Raw genomic sequence first — 27,483 nt, forward strand, 5'->3', positions numbered from 1 at the left:
TAGGTCTCGAAGCAGTGGATGTTTCAAGGTGGTTAAATCGCAAAAAGATCCACACTAAATTTCCCTGACGGGGTCTGGGATAAATCTCTACTCGCCGCCTGGGCGTTGTCTGGTAAATTTCTGGGCAGAGATATAAATCTTGGCCGGACGGGTACAAGATGGAGATGTCTGGGGAACCACGGCGGTAGGTTAAACAACGTTCCTCTTGTAATCAGAGAGCTATTCTTTTTAAGCCAGATAGCAGTCGTATGGACCTCTTTATGAATAAAAGATGAATGGCTCGTTGGCTGTTGTTCGTCGAGAAGTCGCGATTTTCTTTTATTTCAAGGAATTTTTATTACTGGAACTTATATTACGGGAATTTTTATTCTCGAGACCAGACCTGGACGTCTGGACGTGGGTCGGACTTAATATACATGTAAGTAAGACCTAATATGGACGTAAATAAGACCTAACTCGGACATGATTCGTACGTGACCACAATAAAAATATTCTGATAAGATAGTGTTGATATGTAGTATTCTAAGTAGTGTTTAAATAAATAATTGCTCGGTTAATGCTATCAGTTTTGGTCGGGAGAATCAGATTCTCGACCGGAGAAACAGGGGATTAGAGCGTCGAGAAAGATAACGACGAGAAGATGTCCCTAACAACCGTGAATCTACGTTCGACGTCGCCCGCCCACGACAGACAATTGCTGGCCATCAGTGAAATTGCAAGAGATTGCGAGGTAAGAGTCTTCGTCGCCTTATCGAATCAAGATGCCGGTTGCACCGACGCATTTGCCCTAATCTATCAATAAACCGCGTCCAATCGCGCCGCCTCTGGCCGCCGAATTTCAAGAGCGGCTGAGACGTAACGTTTCTCGAGCAACGGTTCCCATGACCTTGACGATTACAAAAATAGTATCTTCGAAAATTATCAATTTAAAGTATGACGTGGTCTATTATTGAGGCACTACGAACCTGGAGATTCGTGAATAAATCGTACGAAATTTCGACGACAGAAAAAAAAAACAAAATTCATGGTCTATTACTGAAGCACTACTGTATAATACATCTATAAATTCACTGACAAGTTGTACTAGAATATATTTAATATTTAATTGCACACTGATACGTATTTAGTCCAAACGATGAAAATCGTGTGTATACTACGATCTAGTATCGAAGCACTTCTGTAGTATTCACCAAACAGAATTAGGTGATACATTATAATGTGGTAAATTTGTAAATTAAAAAATAAATTGTCTCCGATCTAAACGATGAGAATTAAGTGTCAGGATCTAGTACCGAGGTAATACTGTACTGTTCCACGTTGTAATTTCGGAAGCGCATTCCCTCGAGCTGTTCGTAAGCTAATTCGACGGGAATGTATGAAAAGCAAGTTTCGAAGGAATCGGGAAGGCTGTTCGTGGGCTCGATAAACTGGCAAGCACGATGCTCAGGCTCCCCCACCCCGATAACGGCTCGCTGATAATCACGCTTCCCCTTCCGGCAGCTGACGTCGCCATTATCGACCGTCATTAGGCTGCATAACGGCATACCGAACCCCCGAAATTCTCGCCCTAAACTCTCGGCTGGCACGCGACCCATTCCACCGATAAACATCTCGTTTGGTTTCTTGTCTTCGGGCTTCCACTCGGGAATTTTTAACTGCTCTCCAGAGGTCGAAATCACGTTCTTCGAATCAGCCAACAATCCCGAAATTTATGGGACAGGTATCGTGTATTATTTGTATAAACTTGTCCGATGAGAATCATTGCTTTTGCGTGTCGTGAATACACAAATCTGTATACAGTATAACCTTCAGTGTCCGAACACAGAATCTCTGTTATCCGAACGTTCCACTATTCCAACGTTCCATTATCCAAACCTTCTATTAACCGAACGTTCCACGATTCCAACGTTCCATTATCCGAACCTTCTATTAACCGAACGTTCCACTATTCCACCGTTCCATTATCCGAACCTTCTATTAACCGAACGTTCCACTATTCCAACGTTCCATTATCCGAACCTTCTATTAACCGAACGTTCCACTATTCCAACGTTCCATTATCCGAACCTTCTATTAACCGAACGTTCCACTATTCCAACGTTCCATTATCCGAACCTTCTATTAACCGAACGTTCGACTATCAAAACATTCTGCTATTCCTACGTTCCATTATTCGAACCTTCTATTAACCAAACGTTCCACTATCCGAACATCATAACATTCCAAAATTCTGTTATCGGAACACCCTAACATTTGAAAGTTCTATTATCCGAACGCTCTGTTGTATTAAAAATGTTCAAGTCCTCGATATATTTTAAAGTTCATGGAAAACAATTAGACACGACGAATGCGAATGTCTATTTTCGAATCACTTAAGATCCTCGACAAAGAATCGTAGTAACAGACAACGTAGAAAAGTCCAGTGAATAAAATTATGAGAAACAGTTGTTGCCAGACCCGTGGAAATTCAGTAAATAGGAACGACTGGAAAATTTAGCAAGTTTCCGGATTAGTTCGGCCGTGTTTGACCCGGTTACGGGGCCGAAAAATCACGAGCGAACACAAGTACCCGAAAATTCCGGTTCTAGCCTCTCATCGAATCTTCCTTAAACAGGAACAGCCGGAAATAACCGACATGGAGCTCAAGGATCGTTCTATTTCCGTGCGGCAGTGCATTCGAAACGACGCAATTTTATTTTTAACACGGTCGAATATATCCTATTCTTATACGTTATGTCCTAAAAATGTCCATTGGCGACTGAAAGCCATTTCTTTATTAATAACATCTTAATGAAATGAGTGACTTTTGATCTTCTCTGCGATTTAATTCTATTTTCGTAATTCATGTTATAATAATATTTTTATATACGAACAAAAAGTCATCAACACGCGAATGCTCCCTCAAAATGGCTATTTTATTTTCACTGTATCGAAATAAACTCTGTTATTATAAACCATTCTATAATAACATTCAATATGAGCTAATTAACTTTTTACCATTAATAACACTGTAACTGAAGAAATAATTCCATACCTTCAGATCGGAAGTCACCGCCAACACACAGATCCCTCAAAATGTCCATTTAATTTTCACTGTATCGAAATAAATTCTAATAAATAATATCCACCTACTGATTAATGAAATTATTATCACTAATAACACTATGACGAAACGCAGTAATTCTTCATCTCCGCACCGAAAGTCACCAACCAACACCAGGAACCGTGTTTCCACGTTTATTTTTTCAACGTCCGCGATCCCGTACAATTTTCCGTGACAGCGAACGATTATAAAAAAAACACAGACAAAAAAATGCCGGTGAAAAAGGTGGAAAACTGTCGACAGGGCGGTCACCGGCTACGCTTTGATCGTTCGGAAAGCCGCGATCGGGGGAACGCTCGCGAGCAAACACACCTACCACGGACCAGAATTCCGTTCACGTGGAACTTGTTGCGTCCGGCGAACGAAAGCGAAATAATTGGTCGTCGCGTGTCGCCCGCGATAATATTCGATCCCCCTCCCTTCGACTGCCTTTGTTTCCATTCGCCCGGCCGGAATCTCGGCGGTCGAACTGCGAACCGGAAGACCCTTCCTCATGCAAAACAAATATCCAGTAATCTGAATATACTACCTGAAACGTTACGATCCCATACAATTTGCATAGGTGTACCAGAAATTTACTTTAACACCACGAAACCTTGAGCTCCGTTGTTTCATGGAATCTATTGATAAGATTCTGTATATCTAAACTTTATAGAAGAAATAACAGACAGTAATTGATGTTAAAGTCCGCATCAATATTTACAATTTAGTCAAAAATATTGTTTTAAATTCATCCCTCAAGAAAGCATTTATATTGGTAGGATTTTTTTACAACAGTATACATACACTGCGTGTATAACTATAAAACTTCTTTCGAAGGAATATAATCTATCCTTTCCTGGAGAAACATTATTTCTCCACACGATTTCAGACATGGCATACTTGGTTCGTTTTTATTTTAGCCACATGTACATAAGAATTGAAAATTTTTAAATGATTTTATAGTTACACCACGCAGATAGATATAAACAGATAGATGTAGATAGATAGATGTGGATAGACGAATGTAGAAAAAAAGATATACATGTAGACGGCAAAGTAGATAGAATAGACAAGAGCATAGATCACTGATAATATAAAGTTAGATTAAAACACTGAATATAGGGTTGCGTTCAATCGAGAAATCCTACACGGATTGTTCAACGAAAGTATAGGTACTTGTGGCTTTAACTAGAGGAACACTTCGTATCACTTCCGCCTCGATATCGGGTTCTGTGGGCGGTGGCGCGGAGAGACCGTGGAAAATCTTGGAAATGCCACCGCGTGTTCACCCCCGGCTGAACACGTGTCCGTCGTCGTCTGTCCGAGAATTCCATAAGTTCCTCGTGTATGCGTGTGTCTGTGTGTTTGTGTATGCGAGTGTGCGCTCTTTACTGCGAACGGAACTTCTTAACTTCTCCGGACACACGGTGTCGCACCGGTTACTCCCCTTTCTTAGCGCGCGAGCGTATCGACACGGCGGTTTTTCTTTGCCGGCGAGCGCACGTGACCCCGGAGAGAGGAATAACGGAGAAGAACGCTGTGTCCCGATCAATTATGCAGAACGTGACTCATGCACACGCCGATCGATGACTGACCGTCGTTGCTCGGGTGTATATACGCCGGATGCCGGTCACTCGATGCAATGTGACTGCCATCGAAGGACATTTCTGCCGAGATAACACATAGAGAGACTGATGTCCAGATGATGGAAATCAAGTGTCAATTCTTGGTCGAGATTTTGGCCTCTGAAGTCCTGTGATGGGGTCACAGGCGATCCGTTGACGAAACCAGTCAATTGTTTACGTAATATGGAGAAGAACATTGTTTCCCGGAGGCACACGTATCTCGAGGAACCTGTCGTGGGTCACGATTGACCCAGCCATCGCTCAAAAACCTAACCCGGACCTAACCCGGAACATAGGCCTAACCCAGACCTAATCCAGAGGATGGGACGAACCCAGACATAGGCCTAACCCAGACCTAATCCAGAGGATGGGACGAACCCAGACATAGGCCTAACTCACACCTAACCCAGAACAAAAACCAAGTTCCAATCCAGAACTAAGGCTTAATCTCGACCAAATCTAATCTAAACCCGATGATCCATACTCCGTGGATTAATGGAAAATACTTGAACGTCTTGCTTTCTGATTTTTTACCGTGGAATATTAGAAGGTGAGAAATGGTTCCCTCTTTCTTTCGATTTACAATCGACTACTGATCGGATTAGAAGGAGCCCGACAGGTGAAACTCAAACGACACCTTTTTAACTGATTCGAAGGAGAACGAACCGTGTTCCTTTCGCCGACGCAGACAGCCGTGCTGGTAAATAAGCAACACGGTCGATCCGCGGGGGAGACGAGCCTTTGACGTAGCGGGGACCCGTTTAAATGAGACCCGTGAACCAATCAAACTGTCGAACTCGAGAAGATGGCGCGCGTGGGTACGAGGAGAAGTCGTGGGGTAAAGTCGGTTGATTGACAAATATTTGGTCCGTTCGCAGAACTGGTCCCCCGATGAAACTAATTCGTCCCTATTCCTTTGATAATGAGAAAATCATTTCATCGAAAGACCCAGTGAAGTACTCACAGTATATCCAATGTAAGAGAAATTAAATCGACCTCGTTTGAAAAAAAAAAAAAAAAAGAACAGTATACTGACGTGCGATAACAGACAGAAACCGGGTTAGCGACGAGAAATCGTTTAATATCAGCGTGACGGGGTCTGGAAAAAAAAAACGAACAGGGAATAATAATGATTACGATAAGAATTGCGCCGAGCCGGGTCGCTAGCGGCCGATTAATCGTTTAACGTCGCCGCGAGCGACTTCCGCGCTTTAGCGCCGTGAGAACCGGCCCGAGAATTTATTGATTGCTTGATTAAAACATGACGGTCGAGGTATGTAGGGTAAGCTACACAGCTATCGACCCCCAGACGGTGATTCGTTATCAGGCCGAAGTCTCCGTGTCGTCGAACACTCGCAAGTGAACTTTCCTGCCCGCCTCCTGTCCACGGATAAACCACGATAAATGCGATCCTAGCTGGCCGTTACCACTTTCCTACGAGGGAGGGGAAGCTGACCGGCATTTAGGGGGATTTTCCGTCCTACGGAACTGTAGTCCCCTGCTCCAGGACGGATCGTTTCGTGTCTCGGATCCCCATCTACAAAATCTTCTTTAGAAATCCCTGTCCTCCTTGGTCTGGACATTCAAAATGTTCTTCAGGGTCCTAAAGGCCGTCGAAAATTTATATTCCATGGGAAACATTGGGCTAGCACTTGCTGAGACGTTATATATTCACTGAAAACTTATTCTCCCTTAGAATTAACTGTGGGTGAAGCCGGACTGTGGGCGTGGCCTGGGCATAGATGGGGCCTGACTGTGGGCGGTGCCTAAAATTCAATGGGAACTAATAGTGGCTGTAACCGAACTTTGTCTAAGGTAGAATTTACTATGGAACCTAATCTTGGTCCATACCTGGGCTAACAGAAAGTAACAGTGAATTAGTAAGAAGATGAAACTATACCAAGAAACTAGAGTTTAGGATATTGTTTGTTAAATACGTCAATAATGTAAACTGTGGATACTTATAACTATCTTTTCTTATAAAATCCCTCATGGAGCAACGCTGAGTGGTCCAACATGTATGCATCACTAGGAGAAGTTGAAGTGGGTGTGGCCATCGTCCCCACAGCTTCAAGGGGGCGGTATCCTATATCTTCGAACGAATGTCACCACCCACTCAACATTCTGAAAGAAGTTTTATCGTCCAATTTATGACTGTCCACGATAGCCGAACGACCATAAACGTCGAAACAGTAGAAACAACCGAATTACGGTCGAAGATCTCCCCGGAACGCTTCCGTTCACGCCCCATTGGTCCCGCCCACCAGCCTCAAGTTCCCACGGTAAACCTATAAATCATCTTCAGTCATCTGGTAGGAATGTTCGTTTCAAGCCGATAATTGGACCCGGAAACGTTTCGACAAAAGTTCGCGGGACTTTCCTTCAATCTCTGGAAATAATCGATCTGCGGTTCAGTGTCGGATTGGTTAATGCATCTCCTCTCGTCGAGGCATTCCACTGTGTCCCATGCCCGAAACCGCAAAGTTTGCTCGGGATCTCTGTCAACGGCCGATTAAACCCAGGATCTGAAATTCACGGATATCCCCTGCACCCGAGGGGAATGTTTTTTCCTCGTAATAGCAAAAAGGGTGTTCAATCTAAAACGTTTCTCGATGGTCCGAAAGCTCTAGATCAAAAATCGTTTCCAGTTATTTTTTAATTGGCCAGGAATATATGCAGGCTCCGAGGGGAGGCGTTACATTTATCGCCCAGTCCATAAATTTTAATATCGGACGCTCGAAACGGTCCCCGAGCATGTCCTTTTACACACAATAACAGATATCTCCCGCGGATATCCCTTAAATCCCGTATATGAGATAGTAAGCGGGAAATATAGCCCATAAAAAACACGGTATACTTCCTTACGACCGCATACCCGGGGAAACGGTCAGGGGGAAACGAATAATGGCGCTCAGCCTGTTCTACCGCGACCGTGGATTCGAATTTGCTTCGGGGATTTTACGTCTCGTAATCAACTCTGATTACCCTCTGCACAGACGAACTTTAAATTACGAGCACTTAACGAATCGGACCTAACACCGATCCACAATCAACGTACAATCAACCTAACCAATGTACCTAACTAATACATTTGACCAATGCACTTGACCAATACACCTAACCAGTTAACCTAACAAGTAACTCTTTTTATTGTGACCTAACCTAATAATCTACCTAACAATCTACCTAGCAATCTACTTAGCAATCTATCTAGCCATCTACCTGAAAATCTATCTAACAATCTACGTAAACCTTTTTTTTTATCGGGGACTAACCCAAACCTAACATTCAACCTAAGCAGACAACCCAACCGAACCTAACCAACCTAACCCTAGATGGAATCAGCGCACTGGGAAATGAATGATTTCTCGAGCGACCTCCTTCTTTGATTACGTTCGAAGAAAAATTGTGTGCCTTTTTAATTTATTCTCGTTCAGAATCAATATAGCGACGGTTCTCGCAGCAGGCACGAATAAGGGCGCCATTTGTAAGACCGTTATGACGCAACTTTAACGCGAGACTCCTCCGAGGCTCGTTTTTCCGGCTTCTTACGACGATCCCGTACGCCCGCGCGTTCCTAAGTTCCCGGCCATTTCCCACAATCACCTTAACTTCGGGCCCGCAGTTCCCCTTAAACGTTACTGCGAAAACATTGAAACCCGTAGGATACGACGGCAATCGTATCTACGTTCGTAGCTTCTTCTCGGTATTTCTCTCGTTCGTACTTCCTGATCGCCTCGTTTTTGTCCCTTTTTTTCATTCCGACGATTCCTTTTTCCGTTGGATCTAACTCTTCCGAGGAATCGAATGAATATCCTGCAATAATTACTTAATTTATTTTACATAATATTAGAAGCTAGCAATTAATTTCTTTGTTCTGGTTAAATATTGCGGAGCACTTCTCCGCAAGATTTTACGTGGTGTATTTAGCGTGCGTCTGTTGACACGTGTACGGAGCCCGTGAAAGCCAAAGGAGCCTTCTCCCGTGACGCTCTAAACAGCTCATACATTTTAATGTCCCATCAAAGTACATTTACAGCACACGTGGGTTCAACCAAACGGGGGGGGGGGGGGTCATCCAACCCCTCTATTATCCAGTCCTGATGTTGTGATTGGTCGAACTAGCTTCCCCATGATAATCGTGAAACCGATCTAGACTGTCGTTCGACGATTACCAAGTTGAACGGTGCCATAAATAACACATCGATCCGCGACAAATTGACAAGCTACAGCCATTATATGTTCGCCTCTCTATTCGATCTTCTTCAATCCATCCGGAAGTGTCCCAATTCTTCCCCAAAGTCTCGAAACTGTCACTGAAGACATTTATTCCAAGTGCATAGGTGCAAATTTTTGAAGATGACGAACGGAGCCCGCATTGACCTTTTAGAAAAGCCGTCGTTAGGACCCTCGAACCGAGTTCCACCTAAATTGGAAGTCCAAGATCACAACGGGGCCGAAAACACGGGCCGTAACAAGCTGAAGGGTTCTTCACCCAATTTTTGTGGACCGTCGTTTTAAAGTGGCCGTAACCGCGAGCTCCTTTAATCGACTCTCGTAGTCACTCGACCCTTCCTAGAAAGGCAACCATGTACATTAGGAACGGTTTAAAGCAGCCCCCAGCAGTTATAACTGTACAAGCAAATTGTTCCAGATTCGTTCGTCTTCAATTAATTCCCGGCCACGAAACCTGGTCACAGTTCTTTTCTGTTATCGCGATGGGAAGTTTCGAAGCTCTTCCCGTCGAACGATCGAAAAACGGCCTGCCACAAGGAGAGGAGACTGGTTGGTCTCGACAATCGATCTTCTTCCCTGTCCCACCTTCTCTCTGAAGGTACATAAACGTCGCCAGCAAGAAACTTTCCTGTCTAAGATGCAATTAAAAGCTCATTAAGTTTAAACGAACGCGAGTGGAACGACGCACCAGGAACACGGGGAGTCGATCTACTTTCCAAACCCGTTTCCCGCCACGGGATTTGTCAAACATTCACGATGTTCGGATGTTCCACGGAACGACTAATTTATGTACCGAGTATCGTAGTACTACAAGATGTACCACACGAAATATTTGATACGTTTGGATACGGGAGGAGGAACCCTTGGTGAATTCCGTTGGATCCCGTAGTGGGCTTCTAATTGGGCAATAATTTCGAGTGTCGCATAATTCGATCGCATCTGCAGTCGACTTACTCTCCCTCTCTCCCTCGACGGAGCTATCTCTGGGAATTCCATTTGTCATTGGAGAGCTCTTGGAACAGAGAGAGATGCACGGGCACACCCGTTTTCGTGTCTGTTCGTCGCGATGCTTTCGCGTCCATCCGCAATTACGCCCGCGCTATCAACGATTATTCTCCACAGCGCGCGCACAAGCTGTCCTCCTCCGTTTCGAGAGATCCCCCTGCACCAGGCGAAATTGCGATCGTGATTTTGAGCTGACTAATCGTCGAGATCGACGGAAATTCGAATTGAAAATCCTCCCCTTTCTCGAATCTCTGTCGAAAGAGAGCTGCTGCTTGCTCTCTTCTCCACAGAAGTTTTCCCTTTTTCGGTACTCATTTTTTATTCGATTGCCACTTCAAATAATTTTATTCCCATTCGTTTCAATCCAAACCTTCGTTTTATGAGTCAGAAAAGTTTCACTCCACGGTGTTGGGTTTCACGAGAATTCGGAAAAACGCTGAAAAAATTGAACCAGGTGTACCAGGATAGGAACACTGGCCCGTCCGGGTGGCAGTCCGACGGTGTACCGCCTCATCCATTACGACTCTTTTTGATTATCGATCTTCTCGAGTATATCTCACGCTATGGACCATCATTTCTAGAATAGACGTATCAAATATTTAAAACATGGAGCACTGTTTTAAACAAATGACAATTTTGAATAATTTCCAACAATTTCATTGACTTTAATAATTAAATAATAGAAATATCTCTCTACTAATTCCCTCTTACGACAAGCAGGAATTACTATCAGATTCTACCCAGCTCTCATACAGGATTGTCTTCCCTATATTTTTTTTTGTTTAACCTCCACGATAAAATTTTTATTGCTGTCTACTTCCTGTCGACGCAAATATCGTCGATTGGCGAACGAGACACGCGCTCTTAGCGGATTACGTCACGTTCCGCCCCGAATCGGCTCGATACAATATTAATCGCTGCAGGTGGGCAGGATGCGTTTCTCTTTTCATGCAGTTCGTTTCCGCCGCGTCGCGGTTGCAATAATAAATAGCAGGTGTTTACGGGCGCTGCGTCGATGCATTGTTCATATCCTCGTCCGGGAAATTCTTCGACGTGGCGGTACGCTTGTGTGGTTTTTTTTTTAAAATTAAAAAAACAACAAACGATCCAGCTTTGCTTAGCCACGAGCACTAGCCTCGAGATCGTCTGCCGATTAATATTAACATCCCGGATAAAGGAGCGCGGAGAATTCGAGAAATTGAATTAACATTGTCGAGGATCATGCTCCTGTGCTATTTATCCATTAAATTACTCGCTCACCTCCACGGTGAACAGAGTCCACCGAAAACAATGGCCGAAGAACGCCCCTCGGGGATAGTGGAAGTGACGTGAAATGGTCAGGCATATCCACCTGCGAAAATATTCACTAGTAATTCGGTTTATAAACAATCTTTGTTTATTTGTAATCAGGAAGTAACCTATCCGTTGATTCTGATCGACATGTGAGTGGTTCAAACATTAATTGGCCGAGAAGTCTGACCATTCTCGGTACTCACTACTGACACTAATAATTAAATACTCGCATAAATTCTGGATGGGAACAATTTTCGTCCATTTTCACTTCAGAAATAATCTATCCGTAGATTGCAGCCTGACAGTAAGTTGATCAGACATCAATTAACCGGATGTCTGACCATTTCTGGTATGCACTACTTGCACCAATGATTGAATTACTTCAGGCCAATGATTTTCGGTTGATCGAATCGGTATCGATCGATGTGAGATCGTGACTGTGCCGACTCATTTTCGCGGCGGTTCCGCGTAATGAACGCGACGGTTTTTCAGGGGAAAATTACGGGTGACAAAGGAGCGGGACGACGGGAGAGAGCCAGGGCTTTTATTTCAGCCGGCGCGTCACTTTGCAACCGTACGCGCGCGCCCGAGAAAAGCGCTTCTTTCCGCCGCTAGATGCGGTTAAAGCGTCCCCTTTGAGGTCCGGCGGCGCACAAAGCTTTGGCGAAGGCACAAACCTTTTCCTTTCCTCTATTTTTCCCCGGCCCGGCGACCGCGAGAGCGAAAAAACGACATTCCCCGTCCGGCGTGGCACCCGAGAGAGGCGAAACGAAAAGAAAAAGAAGAAAAAAAAGAAGAAGAGGAAAAAGTCGTATAAAGAGGGAAAAATGTGAACGCGCGCGTCGCCTTTATTAACAATTGCGCTTCGCTTTTTCCAAGCCGGCCTCGAAACATCGATTCGTTTTTTACCCTCTTGCTTCTTCCTTTCCCCAAGCTGAATGGAAACACGGCGGAAAATTGGATTTTCACACGAGGGGAAACGCCTGAAGGGATATCTCGGCTAACCGTGTTTAGGATATCTAACAACGCGTGTATAAATTGATATCCAACAAATCGAAGTGTCCCGTTGCCCGGCTCAGGCCAATCCCCGTCCCCGCAAAACCGCAAATACGGATAATCACTCGTGAATCCGCCGATCGACCGGGCCTTCCGTCTGATTTGCAATGCAACGATCGCCCCCTGAACCACGAAAACACCGTGGTCCCTTGAGAAATCTCCGTCGAACATCGATTATCACCCTGGTAGAGAAATCTGCGCTATTGATAATGATAATTAGAAACTAGAGCTCATCAGTGTATCTTGTGTGGAGACGCGGCTTAAGATTACACGCGAGAATTGCTTTCACGTGAAGACTCAGCATAACGTGTACTTTATAGTGCCTTTCCTGTAGACATATAGGTTACATTCTGGTAATGTTCTCTAGCCTAAAAACCCCCCAACACTCCCGGGTGGATGAGTAAACTGAAATTTATTTTACTAATATTCATCGTCAGGATACTGTCTTCACTCGTTATTGTCGCGTTTCGTGAAGCTCATTATATTGAAATATATTACATAAAATTCACTCTCGATAATGTATTTCAAGTGGACACGTAGCTTAAGACCTACTCTCGACAGTGGACACGTAACATAAGACCTACTATCACTAACCATTTCGTATGTAGACGTATCCTAAAACATCAGCAAACGGTCAAACAACGGATGGACATAAAACTCACGTCCTCCCCTCTATATAGTCACCTCTCCGTTACCGAGTAGCGCGTTTATAGAAAGAGAACCCTATATTTTCCATTTCCCCGCACGATCCACCTTTTTCAATCCACTCTCCACCGCTATTGTTTCACCGAAAGTAGGATCAGGACCGAAAACAGCACGATCATTTCCTTGATTTCAAAGGCAGAGACCTTCCCTGGCCCCTATCAGACGGATAAGCGAGCAACGTATCAACGGTGGAAGCTCAAGAGCTCGTTCCATCGGAACCGGAACGCAACGTGATTGTTATCGACATCTGTCGAAATCCCACTCGAGATCCATCCTCTTGGTCAAACCGTCGTCTCTTTTCGCCATGCACGTCGGGCAACATGTTGCACGAACGTCGAAGGCGTTTCATGTTCGCTCTCCCACGTCGTAGGTAAATTTCGTCCATCTCGCTACAATCGACCTTGACAGATCTTTGTTCAGGTATCTTGTCCAGGATCGCTACCACACGTCTACCTGAACTTGGGGGTTCCAGGATCATCGTCATCATCGTCCCCTAATTTCAGGATTCTCACCAACAGAAAGCTTCCTACCAACAGAAGTGACCTAACCCAGACCTTGATAGTTCCTTGAAGATAATCAGTGACATTAATTTATGATTCAGTGACATTACTCTACTCGTTCAAGTATAAATATTATCTTATTACAATAATTGGTACATATCCTATCCAGGATAGCTACGACACGTCCTACCCAAATTCTAGGCCCCCACTGTCATCATCATCGTCGTCCCCTGATTCCAGGATTCTCAGCAACGAAAGCTTCCCTCGATCCTCCCCCTCGATTATTCCTCGTCCCATTGCTTTTTCACCCGGGCGCCAGTATTTCGAGAAACTTTCCCGTAGTGGCGAAACTTTCCCCAAGCTTTTCCGTGTCGTTTCAGTCCCCCGGAGTTACTCAGAGGGGACCGCGCCTCCATTTCCCCGAGTCAATTTACTCGATAACCGGTTAATCCGAAAGTTTGTCGCGGCTTTCACCCTCCCCCATTCCCGGTGCTGTCAGTCGCAGACTGTTACCGCGAATAAGATACAAGAAGCAGCACAGGCGTTACCTAGACGAGACTTGGCGTACGGCCAGATTCAACAGATGCGAAACGGGCACCAGCGCGGTTAAAACCGGCCGCGAAACCCACCTTCTACCCTCCCCACTCCCACCCCCACTCCCCCTTGGGCTGAAATTGAGACGAGTCCCCGGAATAACGACACCGTGTTACGGCCCCCTCTAATTGACTCGCCAAATCACGGGCCAATCAACCACTTAAACCAACGTTAGCCTGGACGAGCGTGTTTTATATCGATGTGTCTCGTGGGATTCTACCAGGCACTAAAACGTACTGTGCACCGATGAAACTTTTATCATAGTTTCATGCAATCATCGGCAGAGAATAGGAATTTCTGTTGCATACCTGAATTCGTAAGTGAACCTTAAGGTACGTGTCCACAGGCGAGCCATTAACGAGAGTACATCTTAGGCTAGGTATCCACATTAACCAGAGTGGATCTTCAGCTGTACGTCTACTTAAAAATCATTATCGAGAGTAGATCTTAACCAACGTATCTACTTGACTATAGAAAGGCTCGGAAACAGTGAATATAACAGGTGAATAGTGTATTTCGACGGTGAATGTTGAATTAACGTGCGGTTCAGGCTGAAAACAAGTGTCCACGACGAAACGTACCGTGCATGTACATTAAATCAGATCGTAAAATTGACTGGTTGTACAAACGATAGAAACAAGAGCAATGCATATTCATGAGACAGAGAGGGTGGCGAAGCTGTCTGCCCCGCGTATCAACGTGTGCGCTAATCATGTAATCCTAAATCACCTAATGGCTGGCCGAATACAATCAACATATGATTGCGCGAAATACTGCGGCATGGGTGTGAAGCGTTCGCGTTGAAACGTACGCAACAACTGTCGCGAACGTTATCTCTGAAACTGTGGTGCTTTCGAACGAAAATCGAAATTGACGGACAACCTGAAAAAAGATCTGGAAACAAAAAAATTCAAAAGCTTCTCGACAAAAAGAGGTCGAATACCGAGTACATCGTCCATTGAAATTAAGGTTCCAGAGAAAAAGTAGAAAATTCAAGTGACTCGAAATGGAAGTAGGACTTGATTGAATAACTACCAAGGACACCAATCAGGAATGGATGATTCAAGGAGACGGATCGACGACAGAAAATTGCGTGGCATCGCGGGGACAGCATATTTGGAGCTGCAAGGTTATGCAGCCGGTTGGGGGTATATATATATATATATGAACCAATGTATACTAACGAGGTAATCCCTGGCCACCTGACGTTCCAGGCCACGACTGTCGTCATACGTTCAGCTACGTGTGCATCGGTATCCTGATGCAGCAAAACGGGCCACAAGAATGATGCATCGGTGGGAGCCAACCGACCGGTTGGAATTCTGCCAGTGACTGGCGCGCACACACACACCCCTGTCACGAGCGCCGCGCTGCTGATGCTCCCCACTGCTCCCGCGCATTATCGGACGAAAAGTTTCCGCGTCGTCGGTTGGTTAACTCGGGGCGTCGATCGGGCGCACGTGACTTGCATTTTAATTGCATCGAACCGGAAGGATCCTCACGATCAAAGAGTGCCCGAACCACCGTTGCCCGCCAACGAATAAGTATACGAACAACGAAGTACCTACAACGAAGCTACTAGTAGTATGAGTCAATCGCTTGGAGAACAAATTAACGAAAAGTGGATTTAATTCTGTTTCCAGACATGTGTAATTTGTTTCTTATTAAATTTGGTTCGATATAGAGCAACAGTTTGATTGAAAGAAACGGGGTTAGGTTGGAACCAAAGGTGGCAGTAGCAAGAGTCAAGCACTTTGAGAAAATATCGATAAAAAGTGGACTTAATTCCGTTTCAAGGCATCACCAGTTTCTTTCTTATTGTATTTGATTCGATATGGAACGACGGTTAAGTTGAAACAATCACAGTTAGGGTGGGACCGAACGTGGCAGTAGTATGAGTCAAGTACTAAGACGACAAATCAACACAAAGTGGATTTAATTCCGTTTCAAGGGATCCACAGATTGTTTCTCGTTAAATTGGGCTCGGTATACATTGGAAAAAATGGAAATACGGGGCGGAATGTTAATGAAAACACTCGCAATTGGGTCGAAGCTAGAGTGGCAGTAGTAAGAGTCGAGCACTTCGACGTCAACCCAACAAACCGATTACCCGACATTGGTTTTATATCAATTTGAATACGATACGGGCCTAAAAATAGAAAATATAACGGGAGGTTCACGATAACGATCACCTCGAACCTTGAAACAGCGACAGTAGTGCTGGTCAAGCATTCGGAGAATAAATCGATAAAAACCAGATTTAATTCTATTACAAGACATTCTCTAGCGCTCAAGGCACCAAATAAACTTCAACGCTTCGAACCGTAAAAAGTGGAGTGCATCTAAAAAAGATACGATAAGAAGGCGGGAACCGGATGGAAATTTTACTGCCTAGCAATATATTGAAAACCGAGCGTTCCGCCGCGTATCACGCTCGACAAAACACGCGGTGTATCGGGGAATAGTGCACACCAGAGTTTCACGGGTGGCTTATGTTCTCGTTATTTCAACAACGACAAAAATACAGGTTTTACACGACAAGGATGAAGGAAACACGCGTTACAACAACGGGTATATTCGCAGGGGAATCTTGTTGTTCGAACGCGATCGAACGAGCTCGGCCTGATTCGCAAATCCAGCTGTGACGCGCGCCTGGCACACACACGTTTTCCCAGCCCCCTGATCTCCCCGTCAACGGACATTTTTATGAGGGGAGAGGAGAGGCGAATTATCAGGGAATTCGAAACATTTATGGGGGGAAACCCCGGTAACCCTCGTACACCTCCCGCACGGGTTCAATCGGAATCACCATAAAATTCCGAGCACGCCGAGAGGAATAACGACGGGCAAATACGAGGGGGATTCGTCGCGAAAATTTCCACCGTGGCCTGGAATCGGATTCCTCGGAAATCCAAGATCTCGTATGGCCACGAAATCGAAAATACGATGGGAAACGGCATACACACTGAAAGCACCGTGTATTTATCCTTTTTTTTATTAATATCATACAGGGTGGTCATAAAGATTGTGTCTTCTAATAAGAATGCGTGGTGAGATATACAGGATTTCTGAGACACCCTGTATATTTCAACCTGTTTTTTCTTTTAGAAATACCGTCATCTTCATTCATTTTCAGTTAACATCGTACAGGGTGATCCAAAGATCGTGGTTCCTTATGGGAAAGTATGACCACGTTAACTGAGACACCCTGTATATTTCAATTCTCATACTTTCAACTTCCTTTTTGATAATAGACATACCATCACATGGATTCCCAAATTTTTTCAGAACACCCTATACACGTTAGTCCCAATTTCCCAACAGTGAATGGCGGGGCCGCGTGCACGCGGCTCGTTTCCCGGTAAAAGTGTCGCCGTGAATTCGCAATTAGACTTAACCTACCGTCGTAAATTGTTGTCACGTGAGTCGCGTCCAAACGGGGCTTGATTCGCGGACTCGAATCGTGTGTGTGTCGCCCCTCCCACCTCGAATCAACGAAAAATCCGACGCTCAAAAGTGGCCGGGTGCGATTATTGCGGATTTTTCCACTGCGGCGAGCCTATCGCTTACTAATACTACTGGGTCCTGCGAGTTCCAGGGGAAACGTGGAGACCGCCTGATTTCCTAGGGATCTCACGCGCCCGTTTTTTTTTTCTTTTTCGTTTATTTCATCAAGCAGCTCTCGATTCGACGAATCGCGAGGAGAACAACGACAGCCGGAACGGATTTTCGATGTCGGATTAAGGGATCGAGAAGATCGCGACCGAATCGGGGAAAAATACCGTCACACATCCCCCTTCCATCAAGGCAGGAAAAAAAGTAATTAACGGAGTGGACCGCTCGGTGGAATTCTTCCCGCGCCGCTTTTAATTATCCGATGCGCGGAACTGGACCGCGGATTTTATACGTTCAACGAATATACCGGGTGTCCCCGACAAACAGACTTCGCTAGAATCCAAGAAGGCTGAAAAATGGACAAAGATAATACAAGGCCAGATCAATTGGTCAATACTAATGAAATTCTCAGAGAATTAAAAGACTCTATGGTAAACGTTTCAAAACCACCCCCAAGATGGGGATGAAAACAACCCCAAAAAATGGGAGTAAAAGAAGGTAACTTCGAAACTACTGGGCCCAAATGAGGAGAATCACATGGACTATATCGTGAAATGATATTTTGTTTAAAGGGATTAAAGTGTTGACAGTTCGAGGCCGCCTCTCGTTATAATCACCGGGACGGAAGACGCGGCGGGGGCCCATGATGCCGTTAAAATCATTCCGAGTAATTGGCTCGGCAACGAGAGAGACGCGTACCCTAAGGCCGTCCTGCTGCGCTAATTCCGCGTTAGCAAACGGTTGCATCGGATAATTAAACGGGGTCAGAAGGAATTCCGTGAAAAAGCGCACTCCCCGTTAATTAATCCCATCTCTCGTTAATGGGACGGCTCGCATAGTCAGTCCTCAAAGGCGTCGTATCATTCCGGATCTTCGGGCGGCCGGAAATATTAACCGGCAGACCGTTGGGCACAATTAGGTAGCTTGAATAATACAGGGCTGCACTGATAAAAGGCCTTGCCCCTAAACAGGAAGTCTTAAGGGATGCAAAACGGGGGCAAAAATGGAATGAGGTACCATTCGAAACTGAAACTTCCTTTAAGGCCATGAAAGCTGTACCAGCTAATGTTCAGCCAACGTTATTAGCACCTGGGTCTAGACTCTACTGAATGGTACCATGATGCAGCTAGTTAGGCCTAGATCGAGCAAGAATTAGTACACAGTCATGTTTAGTTACTGACGCATCAGGCCTGCATTCTGCCAAAGTTAGATCCTGATTGCATCGGCCCGATCTATAAAACAGTAGTCAAGGTGTTAAAAGGTGGAGAATGCACGAAGCCAGCGGGTCGGCTGGAATGAAGAATAAAGAATTGATAGGACCTAAGTCTGAAACATTCAACGAAGCTCCCGGCTGGCCTCTAAATGTCAGACAGTGCAACTCCGATAAAAGAAGCTGAATAATGAAAAGTCTGTCTGTGGGGCAATGGTTAACACATAGGCCCTGCCGCAACCCGACCTTAACCCTTTGATCAAACAAATACTTCGAGTAGCTGGGCTACGAAGCGGCCGAGAGGCACCCTTTCGGGTTGTCTGCGCTTTAAAGCGGACCGACTCAGCCGAGTTGTTCGATACTGGACGAATTGCTAGACCGCGTGCACACACAGCTCAAAGAGCTGTTCCGTCAAACTTTCGTCAATTCAGGGTGCAAATAAACGGGAGACGGTAACGTTGGGAAATGGGAAAAATCATTAATGTAGGAGAGTCGACTTACGAATTCCATTCGGTTTCTTCGTTGTCTGGTCGCGCAATTCCACGGAATATCCGGCCGGCAATTTGTCTCCCGTAATTACGCGCCGTCTGACAAAAGACGTTACCTCGCCTCAACCCTTAGCCCCGCGATTCTAACGACGTTAGCGTAACGACGTCGACAGGACTTGTGTTACGAGCAACGTTCCCCTGCCGAACCTGATAAACCCGAGGATGTACATTCGAGACAGTTCCAGGATGGACAGTCTCGTAATTGTTGTTTTCCAGTGTTTCTTAAAAATATGGAATTCGATGGGAATACGGCGGGAAACTACTGGCTTCGTTCGAGTCGCAAGTAGTACGAGTCAACCGTTTCGCCGACGCTGTTAATAGAAACCGGAGTTAATTCTACATCAAGATCCTCGCGCGTTTATTTATAACAGATTAAATTAAAATACATACTCAAGAACAACACGGAACATAAGGTCAGAAGTTCAGGACGAAAACGTCCGACGGGCGACAGTAATACAGGTCAACCGTTTGGAAGACGACCTAACGGAAACTGCATTTTTTTACTTTGTTCTCATTCTTGGTACAAGCTTCATTTTTTTAATTCATATTCCTTTACTTCCCGGACTAACGAATGGGAATCTTGAGAACCCGAAACCCAGGCCAGGTTATCTTTTTTAATCTCGTCCGTGCTCGCGTGACCGATGTCCTCGGTCCCGCTGTTAATGAGCACAGGATCTTAATAAAAAATCTCTGCCCACCCGGTTACAACGATAATAACGTGGCCGGCTTGCCGCCGATCGACCGGCTAATCACAGCGAACTTTACACTTCGGACGGTGTAAATCGTTCCACGTAACACGATCGGAGTGATACCCACGCTTTCTTCCGCATCGTTCGCGGAAAGAAGCCAGAGAATTTTGTTTCTCGATCGCTGTTACAACCGCTGCAACTTCCGTACGGAAAATGAAGGAACACAACGCACAATTAACCCATGAGGCTTCCTATAGCCTGGACACCGATCACCCGTTAAGAAACACAATCATTTATCATTCATACAACATCATTCGTCAACGCACCAAACTACCAAAGTGTTCAAACAATGAATTAACAAAAGTGAGTTCTTGCCACAGGTCATAAATGACTCTGCCGCAGGCACGACCGGTAACAAAGCGCCTCGTGATTAAAGGAATTTCGCAAGTACGAATTCCGCTACAAATTACGTCGCCCTGGGTAAATCGGGTACGCGCCAGCCCAAGCGATTGCCGTTCTCCATTATTCCTGAATCCGTTTAAACGGATAATATACCGGGCGCAATAACATCGCGCGGGAATCGTCTCGAATTATAAATCACCGAACTCCGGACCACGAAAAAAAGAGGACAAAAAAATTTCATAAAAATGTACACTGGATAGGCGTGGGATGGGAGTGGGTGGGGGTGGAAACGGAACGGAAAAAACAGCGCGCACAGCGGTGCAACGGGCATGAAAATCGAATCGTCAATATCGATCTGTAAAGGCCCGAGGCACGCACGCCATTAGACACAACGTGAATTTTGTGGCAACACAACAGGAGCATTGTTTAACGGGCGATTGTTTATCGAACACTGGGGGGACAGGGCTGGGCCAGGGGCGGCAATTCAAGGTATTTGTTGCTGTGTTATTGTTTTTTTTTGTGATGGACCGTCGAGATATTTATCAATCACGTCGGGACGATAAAATTCTGATCGCGTCGGTTGGCCCGTCGGATAAAACGTTTAAACAATCGAGGGTGGAGGGGATAGTTTCGACGCGTCGATATCGGATCCCGGCGACCAGGTTCGAGATTTAAATTGCTGGGTAAAATATTGTATAAAGTTTGAGAACGTGACTACGAGGAAACGTATGGGACTCACGCGACAACAAGCGAGAAGTGAAATGCTTCCGAGGGAACGGAATCTGCCTCCGTGAAATCTGGCGCCGTTCCGTGAGCACTGCAAAATTTTCCCCCATCCCTGATGACCTTGACGAGAGTCGTCAAAACCTTGAAATCGGGGGGTGAGACCGTCATTCGCCCGCGAACGTTCACGAAGTCCTTGCACGCGAGTTTATCGCTGGATTACCGTGGAATTCGGGCGATAAACGCCGGAAACCGGACCGCCCCGTGGAAACTCACAGTGGTGCGGGTCGACCGTTTCCGCGAACACCCGGAGGAATTTAATTTAATTCAATTCCGAGATTGTTATGAAATATTTTCCCAGTGATTTCGTGTACTACAGACTAAAATATATTAAAAATACAAGGTCGGAAAATCGGTTAGAAGAAAGACACAAGAACGTTCAGTAGTACGAGTCAATATTATCGACAACCGCTGACGAAAATTGAAATTAATTCAGTGTTAAAGCTATTACGAAATATTTATCTGCAAATTCCTGTTATTAGAGGTACGAATATGACAACTATATGATCGGAACTTAACGAACAATAAACGTCAAAGAAGCTGGTCTCAGTAGTGCAAATCAATCATACCGACGGCCGCCCGGCAAAATCGAAATTTCTCCATTTTCCTGGATTCTTTCGTCCTAATTGCCATCCAAAACCGGAACATAGGTCCGCAAAGCACAGGGTCTCGATGTTAATGAAAACATCGAACGTGACGCATTGCTCGGCCTAGTCAGCCCCAATTACGTCGGCGCGCCACACTTTCCTCGCCGGTAATTCCCGTTCCGGTTAATGCCGGCTGCGCAAAGGGCGACGCATTATTCGGTTAATAGCCAGCCAGTATACGAATTTATGCGCGTATTATAATCCTGCAGCTTGTTGATGCAATTATCGGCGCGTCGTTTGACCTCGTTAACGCTGCCGCCCTTTCGCGCCACCGAGGAACTCTCCCCCCTTCCCGTCGAATACCCGCGAAATTACCCTTGCTGAAGTCCACGTTTCCCGTGAAAAAATCGTTCTTCCGTTGGCCGAGACATTTGTTAACCAACCAGGGATCGCAGGTTCTTTTGCATATCCAACGGTACTATAAATAACGAACGAGTTTTAAAATTCCCGTCTACCCCCCACCCCCCGGAAACATGACGAATGCAACGACTTCCGTCCTTCCCTTTCTTTCTTTTTTCCGTCGAGTTTCTGCAAACACACTCCAGAGAGTTCCGTCGGGTCAAGGGTTTGGGACTTTCCCTTTCCAGCAATCCCTGGAATTTTTTACGAAATATGGGATACGAAATGGATGGGTTCAGAGTGACCCACAGCTCGAAAGTTCGATTTTTCGGTGTATTGTATTTTTTGTTAAGCTATCGTTCTTCCAGATCATAGAATTTTTTAGTATGGGTCGTTGCAAACGGTCCTTGGGTCAATCGTGACCTCAAAATATCTTAGGCTCGTTTCGTCGGATGATTTTCCTTTGGTGGAAGACTTTCCCTTTTTCGAGCCATCACCGATCCAGGCCTCATTGGGATTCAGAAGGAAGCACGTGCCAACCAGGAAGTTAGTTAAGAACGGGGAGGGAACACGGATGGGTGGCGAAATTTGAATCCAGGTCAGTGGATTTTCCGAATTTTCTTCTCACCGGAAAACTTCCCACGAAGAAACGAAATTGGCACCGCTGCGTACGCACACACGCCTCCGTGGTACCTCTGACTTCCTAAACGAGATCAATTAAAGTAATCCCACTTTCGATTTTATAGAGACACCCGAAAAACTCCCTGGTATTCCTATAGGAACTGATTTTGCATCAAAATGGCAGTAGTACGAGTCAAGCTCTTCGGCGGCTATGAAAAAATTGGATTTTAATGTACTTCATGCTTTTCTTGGTTTCATACAGTGTTCTAAAGTGAAAATTTGAGACTGAAATCTAATAAAAACAATGATTATTATATCCTACGACTGGATCGCAGTAGTACGAGTCAGCCATTTAGTAGACCGATCAAGACAATTCAATTTCACGATGGTTTCAAACTGTATCCCGACGATTTTTCTTTACCATAGGTTTCAAAATGTCGAATACAAGGTCGCAAGTACGCGGGGAACACGATAATCGCGTCGATTTTCCGTTCTTTGCGGCAACAAACGGTGTACTTCCGTACCGGAAGTGTTCTGAATTATTGAGGAGGTTGCATCGAGCTCGAAAAGGAGCGTTTCTACGCGTCAATGGAATCAATTTACAGGGGGACGGAGAGGGTGTCCACTTCGGCATGATTTATGCATGAGACACGTTGCATTTGACGCGGAACGGAGGTAAAACGGGCCGAAACAATCGGTCGACCGATGAATTCGCGAAAAATGGTCCCCGTCCGCGTTGACACGATCCTCGATTGGCAGCAATTTTCGGGAGGATAGGGAAGAGGAGGCACGCTTTATCCTGTTCGAGAGAACATTAAACGATCCGGAATTACAGAAGCGCTCAATTGTCAGCCACACCGCGAATTTACACAGGTGTCAGGGGCAAGATGTCATATCGAGGCAGAACACTGAATAGGCCAAATTACTGATGTAGCCACGTGTGCATCGCACTGACACGACGTATCTTCCGATATTATTCTTACTCGTGAAACTGACTCGAACAGAAGCAATGTATATTCTTCCCATGACAACGAGAGAAGCTCTGTTGTATAAAATGTTTATTATGTAAAGAAGAACTCACTGAACTGTAAAAAAAACACCGTCAGTTACATATATTTCAAACCCTTCATCTCTCTGTATAAGCACGGTCAACCACGAGGACCTGAGTATATTTCGTTTAATGAAAAAAAGACCTTCTATTGTACACACTTCAATATATTACACTATACTTGTACTGTAAGAATGCCTTCATCTTTTCCCCCTTTCTCTCTCTATAAACACGATCGCCTACAGAAGCACCACAGTATGTTTCATTTGGTCCACTGCTCACAAGATAAGTTCGAAACACGAGACGACAAATTTTATCGTCGGAATGTGTTGTCGAAGGGACCCGCTGTGCCCAATGTACTCTTAGCCAGAGATAAAGAATCGAAGTACACGTGTAAGTAATCAGAAATAATAGACAACTGTCTCGGGAGATAGAAAAAGGTTCCATTTAGGGCGCGAAAGTCCCCATAGAAACGGAGCTCGGGCTGCTTAATTACCTCGACTCGTTCGACTAAGCTAATTAATGGTCGCCTCACCTTTTGGGTGAAAGGTCGAGACGCGTACGACGTTTTTAATCACCAGATCGAGGTTATCTGTCGGCTAGTTGCGTAGATTCGCCGGGGAAAATCAGTGTCCTAATTAATCGGTGCGATCTCTCAGACTCCGAGGGATTCGTGGAGATTACACGCGTCTGAGGTTAATCCCCGTCCATGGGCACCGTCTGTTCACTTCGCAAACTTGGGAACACCGAGAGTCTCGGAATCTTTTTTTCGCTGAATGAACGTGTTTCAGGAAACACGAAAATTCTGGGAGTCCTAAACTATTCGCGATTTCTGTGGCACCTGTGATGTGATCAAATCGCGTAGGAGGTAAATTTAATTTAATATTAGCAGGGGAATTTAAAAGTCCTCAGGGTTTTTAAAATCTACGAGACTTTCAAGACTTTCAAAACTTTCAAGATTCTCAAGACATTTAACACTTTCTAGACTTACAACGCTTTCGAGATTTTCAAGACTTTCACGACTTTCTAAACATTCAAGACTTTCAAAGCATTCAAGGCCTTCAAGGCTTTCAAAGACTTTTAGAATTTCAAAATCGTCACGACTATTAAAATTTTCAACACATTCAGTTCCTTCAACACCTTCAGAACTTTTAAAACTTTCAAAACATACAGAGAACCTTCGAGACTCTCGAGACTCTCAAGACTTTCAGGGAATATTCGTGAAAAGCGATCTTCCAGCCATACCTTTCTGTCCCCATCGAGCCCGACAGATATCAGAAGACACCCCGATGCCCTTTACCAAGGCACCGTCGATCGAATCGTCCCCACGCCCCTTCGATCGGTAAAGGTTAATTAGCCAGAGTGGGTAGACCCTCAAGGAGCCCTGCGCAAAATAATTCCCGTCCGCGGTAAAACACAGCTGCGTTGCGCGCGACACAGCTTTTCATTAACGAGAAAGGTGGATCGCGAGCCAATAATGAATAGGTTCCCCGCGTTATCTAACGATAATACACCGAGAACCATTGTTTCCAACCAGCCAGAGACAGCCGTTCATCCGGTTCAACGGGGAATTTACGTAACGAACATGGATAAACAAGAGCGTTCCACGGCTCGAAATCGGAATCGATAAGAGATTTTTCGCAAGACGGTATCGAACGATCCCCACGACCTACGCTTAATCATCGTCAACGTCCCCGATAACCTCGTTACATTAAAAGCCGCTCGTCATCCCAGAGAATCCATTTCATTCCCACAAACTTGACCCGACCCCTCGACACGATGACTGCCTAATCAGTTCAACTCTAAGCACCCTCGGAACGAGTTGACTTTCGCAAACCACGAAAAGACTTTCCAAGAAATTTATAAGACCTAACATACTACACTTTTCTCTTCAAGATACCATCACACAACCACCACACTGACAATTACATCGCAAGTACCACCGTCCAATTAAATACCCAGGGTCGTCAGACCTACAATCAAACCCTTAATTGGTACCCAAACCCCAGTGACCGAATTAAACAAATCTCACTCACCCTCGTTCTTGTTGTTCCCGATCAGTATCTCCGTGTCCTTGAAGTCAGCCTCCATCAGCAACTCGAGTGGATCTTTGGGCAGGAAGATCCCGTCGATGGTGGGTGCAGATGGGAAGCCAAGAATGCCCCAGTAGCTGTTCCACTGCTGTACAGAGATGGTCTTCGCGTCCACGGACCTCATGCAGGCCATCACTCTGGCTGGATTCTCTTGGAGCAAAGTGGAATTGCAGCCGCAATCGTCGACCAGCACCCTGGCCACTTCGTTAGCCTTTTCCCCAGTCATGTAGCTCCACGGAGCGTTCAATGTCCCACTTTGTAGGATCCCACGACGGACCAGACCCCTAGTCACAGGTGAGATCAGATGAAGGGACACCGAGCTACCGCCAGCGGACTCCCCGAAGATGGTGATCAGGTCAGGGTCGCCTCCAAACGCAGCAGCATTGTCCCTCAGCCACCTGAGCGCTAAAGCCTGGTCCCAGAGGCCCATGTTCCCAGGAGCTTCTTCGCTATTTGCAAAATGCTTGTTCAGATAGAGAAACCCAAAAGCGCCAACTCTGTACTGCATAGAGGCGATGATGACGTTGCTGGTGGCTGCCATGATGTCAGCGTCGTAGACGTCCAACGTGGCCGTCCCAGTCATGAATCCTCCTCCGTAGATCCAGACCAAAAGAGGAACACCCTTTCGATCCCCATTATTCGGTGGTTCAGATCCTTTGTGTCTCAGACGAAACTTCTGGGACACCCAGATGTTCAGGTACAAACAATCCTCCGAGATGTTTGTGTTTGGATTCCACATTTCCTCGCCTGGGAAGCCAGGAAAGTACTCGTACCTCTCCTGGTAGCAGCTGTTCGGTAGCACTGTCGCGTTCAACACACCGTGCCAGGGCTCGATAGGCAGTGGCTTACGGAATCTTAGGGGACCGATCGGGGGCTTCGCGAACGGTATCCCGTAGAAGATGTGTACTTCTCTGTCCATCACCGTACGTGAGAAACCACGTACCAGACCGCTGGTCGTCTCCACCACAAGGGGATCATTGTGGACATTAGTCCTCTGGGTGGCGACGTTCGCCCTGCTCGAGCTCAGCTGCACCAGCAGGAGAAGCAGCACCGCGGGTAGCTTCCCCGTCATCTTATCGCGTGCTCTGCGATGGCGTATCCCGGCTGGGTTCTACGTGCGCACACACATACACACAAACACACACACACACAAACACACCTGTCCAGATAGAGAGAGACTCAACAAGTTAGCGAGTGGGGGACCACCGCCGGCTTTTGCGCGCAATCCTCTCTCCCCCGTGTTAGCCTCTCGCTACTCTCCAACCACGCCGTCGTTTTCGTGTATATGTCCTTTTTTCAGGTCTTAGTTAGAATTTAGTTAAATCTTGGTTATGTCTTGATTAGCTCTTCAATAGTGAATGAATGTCTTCTAATTTACCGTGACCTTTC

General features: G+C 45.6%; 1 protein-coding gene across 1 annotated transcript in view; it reads right to left on the minus strand.

The window, feature by feature from the left end:
• LOC107187334 (acetylcholinesterase) overlaps positions 1-27,236 on the minus strand; it is an 83,979-nt gene extending 56,743 nt beyond the window's left edge. Inside the window, exon 1 of the mRNA XM_015575406.1 lies at positions 26,038-27,236. Coding sequence (XP_015430892.1) covers positions 26,038-27,166 — 1,129 coding nt within the window. The 5' untranslated portion in view covers positions 27,167-27,236. The remainder of the gene's footprint in view (positions 1-26,037) is intronic.
• Between the last annotated feature and the right edge of the window lie 247 nt (positions 27,237-27,483).

This window comes from Dufourea novaeangliae, unplaced genomic scaffold (assembly GCF_001272555.1).
Source record: "Dufourea novaeangliae isolate 0120121106 unplaced genomic scaffold, ASM127255v1 scaffold113, whole genome shotgun sequence".
Taxonomy (NCBI): Eukaryota; Metazoa; Arthropoda; class Insecta; order Hymenoptera; family Halictidae; genus Dufourea; species Dufourea novaeangliae.